The sequence below is a fragment of the Rhipicephalus sanguineus genome, chromosome 10, assembly GCF_013339695.2.
Source record: "Rhipicephalus sanguineus isolate Rsan-2018 chromosome 10, BIME_Rsan_1.4, whole genome shotgun sequence".
NCBI lineage: Eukaryota > Metazoa > Arthropoda > Arachnida > Ixodida > Ixodidae > Rhipicephalus > Rhipicephalus sanguineus.
Window position 1 is genome coordinate 57915535 of NC_051185.1, and position 20272 is coordinate 57935806.

A 20272-nucleotide genomic window follows, 5' to 3' on the forward strand; every position below is an offset into this window, starting at 1 on the left:
GCACACCACAGTGGGAGACTGGACTAATTTTGACTACCTCAGGTCTTTTGACATCCACGTAAACCTTAGTACACGTTTATTTCTAAATTTTTTTTGCATTTCAGCCCCATCACTATGTGGCCTTAGTCAGCAGTGAGGTGGAATGATAAAGTCTGAGAATAGAGCACCTAAAATCCACTAACAGAAAGAGCCGTAACAGTGGCTACAAAACTTTATTAGCTTATTTATTTATTCAAATCTCAAAGGTCCCAGACGGAGTTACAAACATTCCGTGTCATGTGAGCAATCGAGGCAGTAGTCTTCAAGTAGCGTGTTAGGTAATGACTCTCTGTAGGTGTTCTACAACTAGGGGCAATCTGTTAAGATAAAAATGTGGGCATGATCGCCGTTCCAGTCGCCGCACGTAGAAAAAAAAACAAACAAAAAAAAACTGCTCGTGTCTTTATACGGCGTGCTTGGGATATACAGCATCTGCATGGAAATGGAGAGACGTTTGATGACAGAAAACAAATCATAGAGACATAAATACAAAACTTTAAGACAAAAGGCAAGAGCAGAAAACAAGATAAACAAATGGGTTGACCTGTACCTTCAGAAGTTTTTTAGCGCAGTGATGGATGAAACACGAACAGGACAAGTGCCATGTCCCATTGTTTCTGTTCCGTGTTTCACCGATCGTTGCATTAAAAATGTTTTCAAGACAAGCGAGTAAAGTTCGTGCTGTGATCTCACGGTATATATATACTGAAAATGTAAGTGTAATTAGAAATAGTGAAGCTGTAGGCACAGTTCCGGAACGATTCAAGCATACTTTCACAGTAAGCTTCATGAGGGTAAAAAATGACATTAGCACAATGAACTTTAGGTCCTGCAAGTGTTTCGTAAGCTATCGCTTTTGTGGTGGAAGGTGACACAGCTAGGTTGCAACAAGGATAACTCAGAATTCAATGGCACCATTAGTAATGTTATTAAAAAGTTATGATTAAGACCAGCCACATAAATATCTGTACCTAGGTACTTAGTTACACTAGTAGCAGCTATCGGACGATTATGTGTGGCACAAATAAAAACTATGTGACCATTCAGTCGGTGAAGAGGAATTGCAAAGGTCTTGTCGGTGTAACAAAACTTGTCGGTGTAGCTGTATATGACTAAGTTGCCCCTGCAGTCCTATATTTTAGTAAGATCATTCAGCAAGATGCAAGGCTGATGGTCAGTTATAGAGTGGTAGAGAACACAGTCATCAGGTAAGTCTGATGTCATTGAGTAGCAATTTTAAGTGGCAGGTCGCAGATATAACTTGAGGAAAGGAGACTTCACAGTACAGTAACTAGGGAATGCCACTGTGGACACAAGAGAGGGGAGCATTGCAGCGTTCATGAGCTTGTTAAAGATGCAAGATTGACAGTGAACGTCGTCATATGCGAGCATGCTGAAATGCTGCTGTGTTCTGTGCTGTCTTTCAAAGACGAGAAAGGATGTCAATGTGGGCTATTACTAATTTTCATGTAGCACTGAATGGTTTTAACAGTTCACAAACTATAAGATGAGGGATCATCGTTCCAAAAAAAAAATTAGACATCGAGGTAGGTATTGATGATGTGGCCCCCAATAATATTTGCCACATTAATGAGATATCTCATTAATATTGTTTCTAACAACAAAAAACAAGCCCTTAAAAGTCATCTTCTTTCCTTCAATAATATTTGCCAGGATTTCAAGGCTTGTTTTAAGAAAACCAGTAACACAAATGCTCACTTATTTTCATTAAACCTCTTTGGTTCAATGCAACTTTCAGCGACATAGTGGCAATACAGGCACAACCAAGTGCCTCCTGCCATTTTTAAAGCATGCAACAAGCTGCACCTATCTATCGAGTGTCCGTGGTCGTACAGTTTCTCAAGTTTTTAACGTGATAGTGTTAGAGAGCTTGTTTCGCAGAAACTCCGGTGTTGTTGTCGTTGGTTGTGAGTGAAAAGTCAGCAGTGTCCGTGGGCGAAAATTCGAAATAGATGCGAATATATAAATAATAAAAATTTTTGGTTCAAATGAGTCAAACCCCCGATTTCTGTGCGACAAGCAGTGTTCTACCACAGAGCCACACCACTGCTTGAAACTGTTTCAGAAAAAAAAAAACATACCAATGTGTGGTACAAGGAGTCTCCTTAACACATCTAATATTTCATGGCAGAAGCGTAGAATTGCACCAGGTGTGAAAACGTGAATTGCACAACAAGTGGTTGATTTAAAGGCCCACCATTTACAAAAGCACACAGCATAATTAATCGTCGTTATAAGCAACAGCATCAAGCAAATGTGCGGGTGCGCATGTTGCCTTACAGACTCGTAACGGGTACTTCGCCGATTTGCAAAAGGAAGAACTATCACGTGGTGGGCCCTCTGCATAGGCATTCTAAGGTAGTTTGAAACGGCCAATGTTACACGTACAGACAATCCTTCCCTTGTGGCATGGTGTCCACCAAGAAGCGAAGCAGGCTAGCAATTGAGAAGGCAATGCTAACGGGGCCTGTTTATGCTATCGCGTTCTACTCTTGAAGGCGAAGCTCAAGCGTCCTCCAAGCTTTTCTTGTTCCTATGTGCATCACAGGGCATGATGAAATCAAACGCAGAAAGGTGAGTTGGTGCATGACTATGAAACACCCATTGTCAATGCAATAGCTTATGCATCACAGTAAACCGTTGCGGAGTGCAGTTGCACAGTGCGATTACTAGGGAACGGACTTTTCGACTCACCAATTTCCAAATATGTTCCCAAGATAAAGCTGCCCAGGTACAGGGAACAAATGAACCCTAAAGTACCTCTCATGCACCAACGTTCACTGTGGCATGGAATTCCAGAAACTGCCATTCATTGTGTAAATCTGTTTTGCTGTTACTCAACAATCTCTGGTCAGAAAAGTTAGAATATAGCAATAAAATAATTAAGACAAGAATGACTGCGTTTTGGTTTTGGGTGTATCTTTTAAAGTATGCAAATAGCATCAGTTAATTAAATAGACTCAACGCGAATCTGGGTAACCTCGCTCACGAACCCGACGTCTACGCAACGCGCCACGATACCCAAGCGAAAAATGAGGTTTTTGCTGCAGTGTTTGAGAACAACCGTCATGCAAAGTTTCAATAAACAGCAAATTCGGCCCGCTCGAAGTCAGTGATTCATTTAAAACTGGTCTGATGACGGGTGAAGTGACACGGAGTAGTCCATCAAGGTATTGAATTATAACTATTAGCATTATTTTTGTGCATCACAACATTCTTAGACAAATACTACTCGATTTCCACCAAACCACACAACATGAAACAGCAGTAGCGCCAGTATACACGAGCAATGCGTGTTCGGAACCGCGGCCACCTGTCGCGTTACTGATAGCCCATGCTGATAGCACATCACTGGCTGCACCAACACAACTTTCACCGCGCGTAGTTAGTCTTTTTTAGCTGGAAATTCCCAGCCAAGAAAGTTTACGCGCACACCTTGGAACACACCGGCGACAAGAGAGAGATAAAGTGTTTTTAAGCGGTTTGAAACACAGAAGAACCTGGTTGAAACAGCTAAAACACACGTATCTCCACAAAACACCACAAACACCGACACTGATGATAGCAGCAATGCGGCTTATGACTGGGCCGCTCTGGCGTGCTCGGTTCGGTTTCCAAAAATTTCCGAATAGAAAGCTTTGTTACAGAATCTCGGTAAACACATGGAAACACTTCACTCGCAAGAAACAAGAAGTTAGTTGTGAAGCATTTGCTCTAAGTTTTTTGCGCATAGCGAAAAAAGGCGCGAACGCGCCAGTTTCTTGAATGGTCTTCCCCAACTTCAGTAGCTATTACGATGGTCAGCGCCTCTCAGCCAGAAATGAGAGTGACAAGTTTGCGTCAGAGGTTGCGTACGTCACCCCGCGACAGCCAGCTGAGTGAATGAAATAAAGTTAGTACAGAATACACTCGCATCGAGCTGTTTCGGAACGTTGCACAATGCGCGCACGTTTGTGGGTTACGTTTCGTTGTAACCGGCACCGTTGGAAGGGGTGAGGATTAAAGTCCCTAGATTTTTCCTTTTTATAAAGAACAGAAAAAAATCTTGGGACTTTAGCGAGTATGAAAGGCCACGAGAGACAGCAAACGCATCATAGGGGCGTAGCCAGAAATTTTTTTCGGGGGGGGGGGGGGGGCAATCATACTTTATGTAAGTTCGTGCGTGCGTTTGTATGTGCGCGTGTATATATACGCAAGCAAAACTGAAAATTTTCGGGGGGGGGGGGTGAACCCCCCCTCCCCTGGCTACGCCCCTGAGCTCAGAGTTATTCGTTTTACTTTCCTCTTTCTTTAGTCCTCCTATCTTCCTTTCCCCTTCCAGAAGGAGCAGGCAGGGTTGCGTGTTCTCGGCCTCTCCTCCTGCTCCTATCTAAATCAAATCATATTAATAACACTCACAGGATCCCTTATGCATTCGCTTAAGACGACTCGAAGGTGAAAGAAATCTTTTTCTTTTCAGTTGTTGATGCACTTATCCTCCTTCGTCCGCCACCCCCCACTGAAAGCTTTCTGCATCTAATATCCCACGAAACACAAAACCTCTATAAAATGTATTTAAAACGTTTAAAACCTCTTTAAACCTCTATAAAACGTTTTAGAGAGGTATCGTGTTTCTTGGGATGGTTTTGCACTAGCGGATCGGCGACACTGCAAATTTTCTGCTCCTCACCTGGTTTTGCACTGCTTCCGTGATCGGCTCACCTTTGACCAAGCGACGATGTCAAGTGATGACGTCACGTTACGTGACGCCATGATGACGTCACAAATTTTGGCGATCCGTGAATGGCAGAGCGCGGGAACTCGCGCCTGCGATAGCTTCCGCCACGCGTGAACGATTGGCGAAAGGGTGGATGAAGTACAGCAAGCGCAGTTAAGGGAACGCCGTGAGCTGCACTTTCAGTAATTTTCTTTCAGTAAGGTGCTTGCTAGACGGCATATTTACAACTTCCATGGTGCAACCAACACTTGCAATGGGGCCTGGTGGCTCAACCACTACTGGCTCAACCACTACACGGCACGTTGTGGGGTGAAGCTCACTTCTACAACTGCCTTTGTTACAGCAATCCGGGTAGGACGCTAGGTATACCTCTCAAGGTGGCAGTGACCTGGTGTAGTGCCGCTTGCAGGACATGTAGCTATTGCCATAAGCTTGCGCAGGGCTCCCCATCATGGGGGTGGGGGGGTGGGGGGGCGAAGGTTCATTGCAGCGCTCCCCCCTCCCTTACTAAGTCAAAATGTGGGGCAGACTTTGCACCCTCCCCTTATGTGACCAGGGGGGTGCCCCCCCCCCCCGCCCCACCTGCGCGCACCTATGGCTGTTGCATATGTATTCAAGCAAGCTGTGGATAACGTTTCCTGCTATATGTGTTGCAAAAGGACCGAAATGAAGAACTGTACGTATGTATTCAAATGAAATTCTGCTACTTTGCATTAAATTAAAAAAAAGACTGCTATAAAAACACTAAAGGCATATATTTCGGTCAAATTATGCTTAGCATGCAGCGGCATCTAAACTTATGTGCACTAGCTGTGACATTATAAACAAGTAAAAATTTCCTAGCATGGCATCAATGAAACTTCTATCAACTAATGAAATTATTGAAACATACTTTCCTGCTGATTACTAGAATTACACTGCTCTTGGTTGCTTTGCTTTTTTTTTATATTATGAAAGAATGGCAGTAAGAATAAAAGGTTATGATAGAACACACGTGAAAACTCACTTCCAACAGCTACGTTATGTGATTAAAAATGCTTGTCCTGTGGTCTGAACTCAATGCTGACACTGTATACAAAATTTGTATTTTCTCAGCCAAAGACGAATTGTTTTCAGAATGCTGTGAGCTGGCTTGCTGGCATGACCAAGTTACCTGGCCACAAGGTTTTCCCTAATCATGCTTTAGCAGTCCTGGCCTATGCCTTTGTGTTCTTTTGTGTGTGTTTGCTTTTGCATACGGTGACAGTGACAGAACAATCTTTCGCTTTTCTGAAGGGTGAAAACGTTCTTACCTTCTGTTCAGCGCATGACCCTTTTTCAAGTATACGCTCGAAGTAACCAATTCATGTGCCTCTTCCCAAATTAAAAGGCACAGGTAGAATTTGTTCACTTGTAAAAATAAACATTCCTATGAAACTATACAACATGTAGAGAGGTTGTATGAAATTTTATTGTTTAAAGCATCATAACATAAAAAGACGCACAGGCACTTGCCATCTCTCGGCCATATATGTACCAAGAAATGCATACTACATTCCACCCACCTAGTTTATTCATCAGGTGCTACCAGGATAGTATGATAATGGTGTATTAGGGCACATTGACACTTGCTTGTAGCCTACAACTACAGACTACCCAAAATGCATTAGAAAGTGTACAGTGCATGCCGCTAAAACAACGCTATAGTCAGATACAACTTAAGAAAGCAGGATAGGCCCCGCCCAGGCGACTGAAGCGCAGCAGCCAATTGCTCCTGCAACTAGAAATAGTTCTGCTCATCGCTCATGCATTAGGTGATGTTCTCCGACGGCAAGGTCACCGACCATCCAACTTATGACGTCAGTCTAGAGCATGTGCTCATTGTTGCAGGCTCGAGTGCACTTGCCTTCTTAAGTTGTACCCGACTACAGAAAGGCTTATACCTGGTGCCAATACAGAGCTGCACAAAAGTGGCCGGAATGAAACATTTGATGGTTTCTACAAAAAAATGAAAAAAAAAATGACATATAAAACATACGTTTACAGTTCTTACACAACAATGGTGAACAAAAGTCAATAAAATAGTGCACCAAAAAATGTCTTCTCAAACAGTAAAATAAAGACAGTGAATCAAGATACATCTTGGAGAACTATGGTAATGACAACTAATGAGTACCATTAGTGAAATGGAAATACAGTACTAAAATAGAAATAAATTCGCTTCAAGGAATCAAATCCTCGATTGTGACCTGACACACAATAGGAAATATACAGGTACCATGTAATCATCCCTGGCATCTAAATGGCACCCATTCTCTGTGCAGTGGCTGCAATTCTTTGGGCTCATTTCATCATGTTCTCTAACACCACAAAATCCTATGAAATAAATGAAAAAGCACACAGTACCAAAAAGACAGCTAACTGCAATGAAAATGCTGATTAGCAACAGTACTTATTGACTACTGACATTAATATTTTATGACTGTTTTTTTTTGTTTGTTTGTTTCACACAAAAGCACTGCTTGGTGAACCAGAAACAAGTCGAAATTTGTTCAGTTGTGGCTGATAGCATTCATAACGAATATAGGCTATTGGGTATAAAAGCCTAGAGAATCTAAAATAGTACTATGCACAGCAGTGCCCTAGAGAATTAAAAATCACACCACCTCCCGCTAAAGGGGACCATGAGGCGATGCGAAGCAGCGTTTCGGCATGTCGAGCCTGCGTTTCAGAGGGGGAGTGGAAAGGGGAAGTGGAGAGAGGAGGGGAGAGGGGAAGTAGAGAGGAGAAAGGGGGAGTGGATTGGAGAAGGGAAGTGGAGAGGAGGTGTGGGGAGAGGGTTTGTGCATGCGCAGTAAGGGTGGTCATGTCGCATGACGCTGCGCCGTGCTCCCGACTGGGCTGCAGAAATAAGCGTCTCTTCCTCCACCATAACCACAAACAACAACAACAACACCACCGGATCGAACTCCGCCTGAAGATGCTTTGCATCTAAAATAGTACTGTGCATAGTGGTTCACATGCTCATACTAAGCCCATGGCCAGTGAAGAAAAAACAAGCAACAAAAGTGTCAGGACAATGCTCTTGATAACCACAGAGATAAAAACTTCTAGAGTTAAAGCCTACCAATATAAGTTAACATTTTGTTTCAGTGTCCCTACAGGCATACAAAACACACTGCAGGTGCCAAAACTTTAAAAGGGCCCTGAAACAACTTTTGAGTGCAGGCAGTCACAAATTTGACAGCACTTATCACAGAGCTGGCGCTAATTTCCAAATCTGTTCAAAACTGGTGTGCCTAAAAAGTTTATTGGCTTGAATTAACGAGTTTTTGCATGCGCTGTGAATAGGTAAAAAAAATAATTAATGAACCTTTTTATTTAAAGACTACACACCGTCAATATGCACTGTGATTGCTTGTGAACATAATGTCCACCTCTTTGGGTAACCCAGATCAAGAAGCTCTGTGATGCAAAAGCCACAAGCAATTTATGAAAATTCAGTCTTTTTTTTTTTTTTCAGGAACTCTAAAAGAGACCACCTCTCACAGTATTGTGCTATTTCACTGACAGGCTGCATGCAACAGCTGCACGACAATTCTCAACTCTGCCTAATGCGGAACCTGTAGGCATTTGAAGCTGATCATAAATGTTGATACCATGTTTGCCATAAGTTATTCCTGACTATCCATTGTCCTGGATAATGCCCCTATGCATATTTTCGTCTAATTAAAGGTCAACTTCAAGGCCATGCTTATTACTGTTCTAAATGTAAGCATGCACTTTTTAGCATTTCATGTACATTAGTTACTTTGCATTTGTTGGTATTCAGTTGAACAGTTGAAAGTCGGGCTAAAAGCTAAAATGCCCATTCATTCTGCTGAGAAGGTATAGGATAAGCAGTTAGGATGGACAACAAACTTTAGGCGAACAATAAAGTGCACAAATCACCGGCTATTCGCAGCTTGGCAGTCGCAAGAAAAACCATTCTGCTGCAAAATGCAGCTAACAAATCTTTAGACAACTGTGGCAAAAGGCCTCCCAAGCTAGACCAGAAGAAAGATATTCACCAAAACCCCACGGCATCTATGGGTCAGCAGTGAAACTATGAAGTTAAACAGTTAAACTAAATTGGTGTGTTATGCACGCCTACGTGAGGCCTGAAGGCACAGCGGTATAGAAGGCACAACTTCGGCCAATGCTCATACTGCAAGCATAGCAAAACATTTGCATAAGCCAATGCCAATGCCGTAGCCCAATAGGGCTGTAGTGCTAAAACATGAACAATTTCAACAATCATTCTTCTAAAGCACCGGGAAAGAAAAAGGGTTTACAATACACATCATAGACATACAGAACAATTAGCCTTTAGGACTTAATATTAAATTTAACCCTTTCGCTACCGTAAGAAAAGAAAAAAAAACGTAGCAAAAAAACGTACCGAAAAATTTTTTTAGCTCAATTTTTTTTAGCTCAAGGTAGTATGCGAGGGATTATTGGTCAGCTGCCAGCTCGCAAAAAGATCACATGCCAGACAACGCCAACAGGCAGACAAAAGAGTGTTCCACACTCGCCACCATGGCTGCGATCGGCGCTGACTAACACTCCTAGGTTTAAAATATACATATACACCCTATAAAGTGGACGGGCGGATGAACGCTGCCGTAGCTCAGTGGTAGAGCATCGGATGCATTATTCGAAGGTCGCAGGTTCGGTCCCTGGCGGCGGCAAGTTATCTTTTCGTCCACTTTACTTTCTTCACATTTATATCCGAATTATTATAAGTAACATCTCCTATACTTTCCTTGGCATTATTGTCTGTTAGTTCTGATTAATATTGTGTCTAACATCTAGCGTTAAGAAACACATATCACAAGTATAGTCTTTGTTGGTTCCGCGTGGGACCGATATTGATGACGAGTATAGTTGTCATCGGTCATTTTGTTATAAAATCCCATGACGACTATACTCATCCACGGTAGCAAAAGGGTTAAGCAGCATGCTAAAATGCCCCTTGCATAGGTGGGACAGATTACCTGTTATGTTGCATACGTATGCACAATGCACAAGACAACAACGGAAGGAACAGGGAATGAAAAAAAGCATCATGTACTTGTCCAAGTTCTCACACTTTAGTGCGAGAACTGGGACAAGTACATGACTTCACACTTACTGAATTTACTCATATATAGGCTGATGCCTATACGAAATGCCCAAATACAAAACCTGGGACGTGAGTTCAATTTGAAAACTTGACTTGAAGAGCTGGAAGGGTTCAATATGGCTAAACGAGGGTTAGTTGCAACCAGCGTAATAATAATTGTTGTGGTTTTACGTCCCAAAACCGCGACATGATTATGAGGGACGCCGTAGCGGAGGGCTCCGGAACTTTCGACCACCAGGGGTTCTTTAACGCGCACCGACATCTAAGCACACGGGCTTCTAACGTTTCACATCCGGATATCAAAATGTGGCTGCGGAGGCCGGGATTCGATCCCGCAATAGCAACCACTGTATGCCAAACATTAACAACCGATACGGTGGCTTAAGGGACGCTGCATTGAACAAATGTCCAAGTGAAATTGTTTACTAATGACAACTAGTTGCATCAAATACATAGAGTCCAAGAAAAGTGAGACTAGGAAGATGCGCAAAAGCAACATCCTGAAAACAGAGTGCAGTTATCTGGAAGCACTGATTCAAACCCACTGACTCATAGAAATAGCAATTCGAAATGGTGTTGCACGTCAGAAGTGCAAAATCCACATCAGGTTCAGAGTCAAATTTTTTCATATCTCTGACACTTGATTCTTTTGGCGGCAGTTTAAAGCTAAGCAGCCCAACACAGATTTGAGTAAATATGGTACAAAGAGTTGTGACCTTTAGTAGAACTCATTCTTGGCCTAGTGCGTTATTGATGGCAGTGTGGATATGCCTTGTTTCACCAAGCGTTCCAGGTAGCACATTTCAGTGCGTTCAACATGCCCGGATGTGAGCATATCCAAGCATATCCAAACACTTTGATATTACCGATTTTCACACAGTGAAAGACAGAGGCATACGTCTGGCATGGATTTAAAAGAATCACCAATAAATATTATATAACTTAAGAATTACTGGTGAACACAAAATTTATGTCTGTGTACTCGAGGCACTTATGCCATGCAGTACTATTTCCATATTACAACTGCTGCTTAAAAGTGAACTTTGTTGAAGATGTTCATTCTTCTATAGATAAGTAGTTTTGTAGACGGCATGCATTAAGCAACATTGCACAGCAGTTTAAAAAAGTGCCTCGCGGATTACATCTATGTTCACAAAAAGCTACCAAAAGAAGCAGCGAATGTGACAGACTGTTGGCCACAGCTATTTGGGTCCTACAAATGTGAAGCAAAACAGGCAATTAGTGTTACTTCTATGCAGCCATTTTTGTTACCTTTGCTTGTAATGAGAAATCCGTAACATTAAAGGCCAACTGCAACGAAATTTCGCACACCCCAAAAAGCCGATTTATAGGTAGTCTAGCTGAAGATAATGCTACCTGCAAAATTTCACCTTTGAAATGCAAGTGGTTACCTCGGAAAAAAACCCGCCAACAACGCAATTTTTGATACCGAAACTAGAAAAACGACGCCATCACAGCTGATTGGAAGTGACGCAGACTGCAGCCCGACTGACCGACCAATGCAGGCGAATCGTCTGCTCTGCGCTCCGAAGTATTCGCTTCGCGGCCACACTACAGTATATTCTAGGTACCGTAGCCGCACCACAGAGTTTTGTTTTTAAGATGGTAACGAAAAAAACAAAGTATGTAAACATCCACCGTGAAGGAAACACGAATACATGCCCATAAAGTTCTTCTCTTAGCAACGGCTGCCTGTTTTGCACCTATCATCTCGATCTGTTGTCTTGCAGAACTCGCTGGTTCACAATAAATGATGCTGGTAGTTTACACATCGGGTATTCTCGGTTCGTTGATAGACTACAGACGGTAAGACAGCGTTGTTTTCGATATCGATGCTCGGTTTGGCACACTCCCATGTCTACCGAAAGCGTCCCTGCATTTCTGTAAACACTTGTCTGACTGCACCCAAAACTTTTACATTAAACCTAACATAGCACAATTTGTTTTCTTAAAATACGTTTACGTGCTTGAATTTCTTTGAACCGAGCATGACTACATTTCTGTCGAACTTTGCTGCTTTGACTACTAGCAACTAGAAGCGAGCCAATCAGCTTTTGGAGCTTTCATTAGTCGCGCGTACATGGCGCAGCTAGTCTAGCGCTTCACGGGGCGTCGTTTTACCGACTTTACGTTATGCTAATGTCTTTCAAGTAACGTTATGCTATATTTTAGCGTGCGAAACACGCTGATACAAGCATTTTAGGGGCGAAGCTCCTTATAGCGGCACCCGTTCGTCCCTCGTAGTCGTAGTGCGTAACCAGTCGTAACGCTAGTACCAGATCTTGACCTCCAAGGTGGTGCCGGTGGGAGATTTTTCCTGTGCGTTGTTGAACAATAAAAAATTCGCAGCGTGCGCGTTAACCAAAAGCCGAATTCTTCTGTCTCTCATTCCCCATTAGCAGCCATTGGCATGTTCCAGTAGGAAACGTTAGTACAAGTAGAAGTGTAAGTGTTAGCTATAAGCCGAATTTTTCTGTCTCTCATTCCCATTAGCAGCCATTGTTTACCTCCAAGGTAGTGCCTGGTGAGATTTCTCCTGTGCGTGATTAAACAATAAAAATTTTGTTCAAAACGCCGTTGATTGATGAAATAAACCAACGAAAGACGCCAGATGTTTTCTAAAAGCAAAACGAAAAGACGCCAGCTGCTTAACGAAAGATGCCAGATGTTTTCTAAAGCAATGGTTTTCTAAACAATGAAAATTCACAGCGTACATGTAAAATTAAAGTGAGCTGCAAGTCGTCATAACTCTCATCGAACCTTTAGTATAAACGCGCCCGATCTCACGTCGGTGATGATGTACTGGGCAGAATTCACGGAAGATTCACGGTTTACCGATGAACCTCCGCAGCTTCGCCCACTCATCATCATTCACTCCGTGGATATGCTGTGATTTTTTAGGCTATACTAAAGCTGTCTAATACGAATACCTCTTGTCGCCAGTGCTTCTCCAAACACTGGTCGAAGCTTCCCACTGTTGGGTTTGTAGAGCTAAATATTGAAGGCACTTCATCAGGATTCAACATTCTTTTCAGTTTCAACAGTATTCGGCCAAAAGGGACCGGTCATTCATAAAGTCGTCGTCTTTGAAGTGCGCCGCGTAAAGTACCACGTTCTTCAATAGCTCCCATTCCTTTCACCTCACTGTGATAACCCGCAGCTGTTTCGGAAAAGCGTGAAAGCTAGTCCCGTCCGTAACATATGTGTTCCAGCAGCCTACGGCCCTGCATTTCGTCCTGCAAAATAGTTAACTTTTCTGAATTAGCCGCTCGTAGAGGGGTGTGACTAGGCATGTGTGCCGGTCCCAAAATCGCCGGCGGCAGCGCGCCGGTGTTTCCACCTCCGGCTGCGGCCCGTGATCTGCGCGGGGTTCACTGGATCAGCAGCGGCGCGGCGCGCGGGGGGAGGGGGTTAGATTTGAGAGTTCGTGGCAAAATTTGTCCTGAAATTCGCAAAAAAAAAAATGTTTCAACGAAAAAGCGAAGCTGTAAATGCGATAGAAATATGTCGTAATGTTGTACGAACTATAGCTAGTAGCTGACTTTTTAATCCGATCTCTCGTAACGCTAGAAAACGCTGGTGTATTGGAATACGGCTGCTCCCAAGAGAGAAGCGGTTTTCGTTAAGTTTATCGTATCGGTGGTTACAGCACGAAGTAGTGAGATCACAGCGCGTAGAAGGGTAATCGAGCCGTTTGCTGATAACTGACGAGATAGCGCGCACGCCAGAGCTCCCGATCGCGGCCTATAGTGAATGTTCACAGTTGCTACTCGACCCACGCAGCCCCCTCCCCCCTCCCCCGGCGTCCGTTCATACTCCTTCGTCCAGTGAAAGACAGGTGGGGCGTTTCGTTTCTCTTTGAGGAGCAATCGACGGCAGGCTTCGCACATGGGCTGATGTTATCGCATGCGCCCTCCGTGCGACGGAGATGGCCAGCTTGTTTCATCTCTGCGGCAGCCGTAGTCCTCGCCAGCGCTCGGCAGCTTTTATTCGCGGATAGAACATACGATGCGCGGAGCGATGTTATGGATTTGGGCTTTATACGGAACATGACGGCGACGGTTAAAACCTGCCCAAAATGTCTATATAATAGCTATCGCAATAAAAATATATTAAAAAAACCATGGATGTGGGCTTGCTTTTTTTCTGGAGGGCTGCATTGCCTTCGCTGTAAAAAGTTCGTCCGTCAGAAGAACCAAATAATCCGGCTCCTTTTTCATTAGTTTTATTCTCGCCTTCACTACCCTTCTTACAAGCGATATCTCCTCGCCACTTATTTCTTTATAAAACACACGTACAATGTCACCACTAAGCATTGAGCCTATGAAGATTTCGCGCTTGTCCACTACGCCCTGTTATATCAGCTTGCGCAGTCGGAAACGCATAGAATGGAGCGAAAGCAGTTGAATGCGCACGATGGTCATGCGAGACAAGGAAGAATGTGTCGGCGACTGCATGGCAACGTAGGGTGGGAGACAATTCACAAGTGATATATCTTGTATGTGGACCTATCGAGAGTATGTGCCCGAATGATGTCAGGTGAATCACCGTTCTGGCGTCGCTAAGTGTGCCACAAAGACGAGAGACGCCAAGAGAGAATAAGGCGCTCATTTTTTAACAGCGAAGCAGTTCTAGCTCGGCGTAAAGAGCTTGACCGTGCCCAAAAACCATCATCATCATGAACGGGTATGTTCCACAGAATTTGGGCAGACCCAACTACGGCAGGGCCTGTAATAACCGTAATGGAGGAGAGAACGAGTTAGAGAGAGAGGGAGAGAAATAAAGAAAGAAACGAACAGAGAGACGGAAAGAATGATATAAAGAAAGAGAAAGGAAAAAATTCTTCACGAGGCTGGATTCGAACCAGCCTATCCTCGATCCGACGGCGCTCGAGCGTCTTACCACTCGGCTATTCAGGCACGCTAGGAGAGCATAGCATAACCTTGTACAGTATAGAGTAGCAAGGCGGTTGGAATAGGAAGTGAGCATGTGGAGGAGATATGTGACGGTGAGGAGGAGGGAAAGGAGGAGGGGAGAGAGTAAAGTGTAGCACAGAAAGAATGAGAAAGAGAGATATAGAGCGAAAGAACGGCAGAACGAAAAGGAAGAGAGACAGAGAAAGCGTCAACGAAAAAGGGAGAAAGAAGAAGAGAGAGAGAAAAAAGATAGAAAGAAAGTGGAAGTAAGCATCGCATCGTCTAGCTACCAGATAGTGCACTACTCGGTGAAACCGCGCATGCGCGGTATCTAAGCCAAGCCCACCGATGGAGACATCGCCTGCAACATCCGCTCTATAGTGTATAGCCTGGCTGTGCCCAATCGTGTCCAGTCATGGGGCGTCCGAAGAAAGTGCGCAGGGCCGTACCCATGAATTTTTTTCGGGGGGTGTTTGTGTGTATAACGCTAACTTTGGCAACTAGTGGTCGCTGTGAATGCGTGAAAGTATTTTATTGCCACCTGAAAAGTTAAAGCATGAAAAAGTTTCGGAGGGTGTCTTTACTCTCGAAGAGGAAGCCGCGGATCTCAAAGCTAGACGTGTCGGTAGATGGAGTATGAGCGGCGACGGGCCCGTGCTTCGCTGTGCCAAGCTTTGCGCGACTTAGTGCAAACTGCCCGTATTTTTTGTATTTTCAGAGGCTGTTTTGGGTCCCTTTAAAAAGACAGGGCGACGAACACGTACCCAAGAAAGTAGTCAAGGCACCGCAAGCGCCGCTAACAACTGAAAAATCATACAGCGGCGGAAAAGGAGGTAGACGCAAATAGTACTTATCTGCGCATTCCCAGGCAAGAGGCGATACCGATCGGATGCACGTGGCGGTCTGCGTGAGAAATAACTGTTAATTTTCTTGACTTCTCTCTTGTGTTCGCGTTGGCACGTCCTGTCTCTTTAACATCAATACCTAACAACTACCTCCGCTATCTGCTGTTTTTTTTTTTTCCGTGGTTGAAGCACATTCTGTCCCTCTCATTTTTGTCGAGAGTTGTGAAAGTTCGTGACGTCAAAATGACATTGCAGAAGAAAACCGGAAACAGAGAGCGCACTGTTTGCCGAGCTCCGGCCAATCAGCAGCGGCTGAAATGGGCAGTCCCTTACATACACGCATCAAGAGCTTCCCCGGTGCAGTGTGTATTTTATGTCCCGATTTCCCGTTCGGGTTAAAAGACTAACGGTGGCGCGCCGCAATTATTGTGCGGCGGCGTGATCTCTCCCGGGACTTCGGCGGCGGCGCCAGCGGCGTGAGCAAAAACAGGTGGCGGCGGCGCGGCGCAGCGGCGCACATCTGTAGGCGTCATGCAGAAAAGGAAGGGATGCGGCTGCAGAGAGTTCTGCTCACGAGCGGCCATGAACTGTGATTTATGTGATTTCCGTTTGTGTCCGATTTGCCTGGGCACACCGCTAGGGCTCCGCGTCGTCTGCTACTGAAAATTAGAGCAGCGATTATAAATGGAATACGCGACTGCAAGATTTTTCACTGTGATTACAATTCCTTACACAACATATACAGTGCATTCCGAGCGAATTCTGTCCAAGTCAAATTTCGTTGCAGTTGGCCTTTAACACAACAGGTAATTTCTAATTTTACTTACGAAGCCCGTGGGTTGTCCCACTGATTTCAAGAAAGGAAACTGCATCCGTTTAGTTCCTGCACGTCTTGTTTGTATTACCGGTCGCAGTTATCACCGTGCTGAAATGATAGTATAAGGTGTTTCATAACCGGTGAGAAGTATGTCACTGGGCATTCTCGCACTGTTCCTGTAGTGCGAGTTGATGTTCCGAAGCACTGCTTCATTTAAAAAGAATTGTCTGACGAGTTGTAAGGGTATATGCTTCGTAACACAAATATTTGTGACTGTGCCAGAGTGCATAATGTACTCGCTTGAAGCGTAAGGTTACCATGTCCCATATATATATATACAGCTCGCACTATATAATAGTAAGGCCAAACGTCACAGTGTGCTACAGTACACTTATAAATGCTGTGCAACAAGTGCCCTGAGGAGTCCAAAAGATGCATGGATAATGGCAGGTAAGCATGCGGAAGGCATGTATAAAAGACATCACCTTCCTCTACATCAGCTCCTGTCTCAACACATGAAAACACAAAGACCATTGCAATGCTATAAAAACTAGAGGTAGATTTCAACATGTGATTACTTTGACATTTAAGTAGTGTGTGATGAGGGTAGTGAGTCCCAAGCAATTCCCATGGCAAATACATGACTTAATGAAGTATTTAGTAACCTGACCTTCAACTTTTTCATCCTATCTCGTGTCTGCTTCTGCAAGACAGGTTAACATATAATGCTAACAGAAAACTTCTACAAATGGCTTTCTGTAACTGTTGACAAAACATAATTTTTTTTCATATAAAAAAAAACTCTGCATCACACACCCATTAAGGCAGAGTTGTAAACGTAAACACCTAAAAAATAAAAACAAAGAACATTAGACAAGCACAATTTGGAGAACTTCCTCTGTGCATCTCAGCTGCATTCCATTCAAGCATGGAGATAATGCTTTGCACAGGCTAATTCACCTGAATGGTAGCAAAAGAAAAAGATATGCTATTTGTCTATGCATACATTGTCAAAAACAATGCAGGAATAATACACCCCACCCAGACATGTAGGCATCATAATCTCCACCTTGCCCTATGCAGCTGCTACAATGTTGGCAACAGTGAAGGGGGCGACTGCGGCGGTGACTCCGGCTCCAACTCTGGAGACTCCTGGTCGGCAGACTGTGGCGAGTACATCTGCAGCGGCAGGTTGTCAGAAAGGACTTGCCCCGGTAGTTGCTGCAACTCTGGTTCCATATTCGGTTCTGGCACCGGCTCTTGGCCTGGCTGAGGCTGTGCGTGTAGCTGCGAAGGCCTGACAGGCACGCCGTTGCACTCTTTCAAGTGGCTGGCACGCTGAGACTGGGTTCGGAACAGGCGGAAGCACTGGCTACACCTACACGAAGACAGCCCATTAAGTATTCCACTAACGGCAAAATTCAGACCCTCTTGCCCTGCCATCTATACTCCATTTCATACATCAGCTGCAATGCTGTGGAAGCTATGCAAGGAGTTCAGTCAGCAAAATGTGTAAGTGCAACCATCTCGCACTTGGATTTCGTTGTAGTAAACATGGCCTCTGTGACTGGCTCCGGCTGCACGCTGCCAGAACTGATCGCGGAGGCCACGATACGAAAACAAAGGGACGCTATGTGATTTAGAACAACCTACTGACCGTATAAATAACAGAGTTTGTTTATTTCTAAGGCACAGGGCATCTTCCATTTATTAATCAGTCTAAAAAAAAAAATCACATTACGGGTGGTAAAATAATTTAACTATTTCCTGGCGTGAGCGTATCTACTGCAAGAAGTTTTGCTAGTTTCGATAGTGTTGCACCTGATGTATGAAACGGAGCATAGACACGAAGAACTAACAAGTTTTCCTCTCAAAGCTTACATAAAACTTTTTCCTGAAAACTGAATATCTGCATACATCTGTCATTAAACCCATTCACTTCTCAAAAACAACCACACATACATTCATCACGTTTGTTTACATGTCAGTTGACCGATGCTAACTTGAGCAGTCAATGTATAGTACTGCGATCACAGCCTACTCTCAAGAGTCTTACGCTGTCTCTCACTGGCCATAGTTAATGTGACTGCCTAGTTACCGTTGTAATCGTTACCTTTATAAGCTATTGACTAAATGCCAAGGCAGAGCTTGCTAGGCCAGCCCTAGAAGTAAATAGTAGCTAGGTAGGTGCCCACGCAATTTTGAAGTAGCGTAGCTTCTTGTTGTAAGAAAGAAAACACAGGGTTCGTCAGTCTGATGTGTGTGAAACAAATAACAAAGGCAAATGAGATGCTATCGGCACACTACCTTTGTTCCTAATACATGCTGCTTGTCCGAGTGCTACCTGCATCCATCCTTGAATTAGCCACATGCTCCTAGACACCTCCCAGCCATCAAAGACTCTCAACATAGAAGACAAATCAGTAGTACAGAACGTTGCATAAGACCTGTAGACTTGATAGAGACTTCCTTTTTTTTTGGCCGGATTTTGTTAATAAAGGCTTGCATTCAGGCCTCATTAGATAACCAAAGGTCTCAGCTTTCACCATTGCAGTTGTACCAACTCTAATTCGACTTTCAATATAGACCTATAATGCGCAAACAGAAACAAAAGTGACAGATTATTGGTTTTTAAACAGGCTCACATAAGCTGTTGGGTATGTGAATGAAATATATGCATGAAAGCTTCCATAACCATTGCATTTCAAAGCAAATTCAGGGTCCTACATACTCTGCATTGCATTTACGTTTGATGTTAACCACATCCTTGCATGCTATCTTTCATCACTGCACAAGAGGTGCTGCTGAACTCCCATTATCAAAGTTTCTGTAAAAACACTATGCCTGTCGGATCAGTCCTATTCTCTAGTACAGTTGGCACACACTCCTACCACTATAAAGAGAAGTGCACCCCTGACCTGTATGGCTTCTCTCCAGTGTGCAGACGCATGTGGCTGAAGAGGTCCGACTTCTGCGAAAAGGATGCGTCGCAGTGCACGCAGGCAAAGGGACGCTCCCCTGTGTGGGTGCGCACGTGTCGCTTGAGGTTGGCACTCTGAGCAAATGCGCTCGGACACAGGTGGCACCGAAAGGGGCGCTCGCCCGTATGCGTGCGCAGGTGCGTCGTCATGCTCGAGCTGGCCGTGGTTGTGTAGGTACACAGTCGGCAGGACCGCACTCGGCCGCGCACAGACACAAGCGAACGGGACAAATGTTGAGACCACGAAGGAAAGGAGCCTGCAGAGTCACAGGAAGCACAAGAAAGCAATGCAAATGGCATTCAATGAGACATCCTCAATCCGTCATTACAGCTGCAACTGCCAAGAACTATTTCACATCGTGATACAACACTGCTGTGTCAGCTGTGTGTGAGGGTAGCCTTGGCTAACTCGCATAGCTATTGCATTGGCATGTGCACTATGTGTACATGTGAAGAAACCATTCGCTATCCTCTATGCACCCAAAATTTTTGGCACCCACTATACAAGGTGTTTTTTAGACAATACAGATTTTTAATAAAAATTCTATGACTGTCACACTCTTGTTGTTTCGCACATGATCTCTATTTCGAGGCGGAAATACATTTTTGCAGCTTGAATGGCATTGATGTGGCTAATTAGCAAAAACTCGTTAGTTACCTTTTCAATTATTGACTTGAGGGCAGTTGTTTATGTTAGAAAATTGTAGTGCAATATGGCACACCCACTTTTTAGAAATAACGAAAGTTGTACGTAATGAAAGATACTTGTAATT

General features: G+C 44.0%; 1 protein-coding gene across 1 annotated transcript; it reads right to left on the reverse strand.

Moving 5' to 3' along the window:
• Window positions 1-13353: 13353 nt before the first annotated feature.
• On the reverse strand, window positions 13354-19767 carry LOC119371931 (zinc finger protein 358). Its single transcript, XM_037642383.2, has 2 exons — window positions 19438-19767; window positions 13354-17897 (listed from the first exon to the last, which is right to left on the reverse strand). The coding sequence occupies exons 1-2, from the start codon at window positions 19647-19649 to the stop codon at window positions 17606-17608; spliced, it is 504 nt and encodes a 167-aa protein (XP_037498311.2). The 5' UTR covers window positions 19650-19767; the 3' UTR covers window positions 13354-17605.
• Between the last annotated feature and the right edge of the window lie 505 nt (window positions 19768-20272).

What these genes read in the sequence shown, in the direction of transcription:
- LOC119371931 (XM_037642383.2), bottom strand. Translation starts at nt 19,649, where the DNA reads ATGACGACGCACCTGCGCACGCATACGGGCGAGCGCCCCTTTCGGTGC. An exon ending in ACTGGAGAGAAGCCATACAG is followed by an intron (nt 17,898 to 19,437) that starts GTCAGGGGTGCA and finishes GTCTTCGTGTAG; the next exon opens with GTGTAGCCAGTGCTTCCGCC.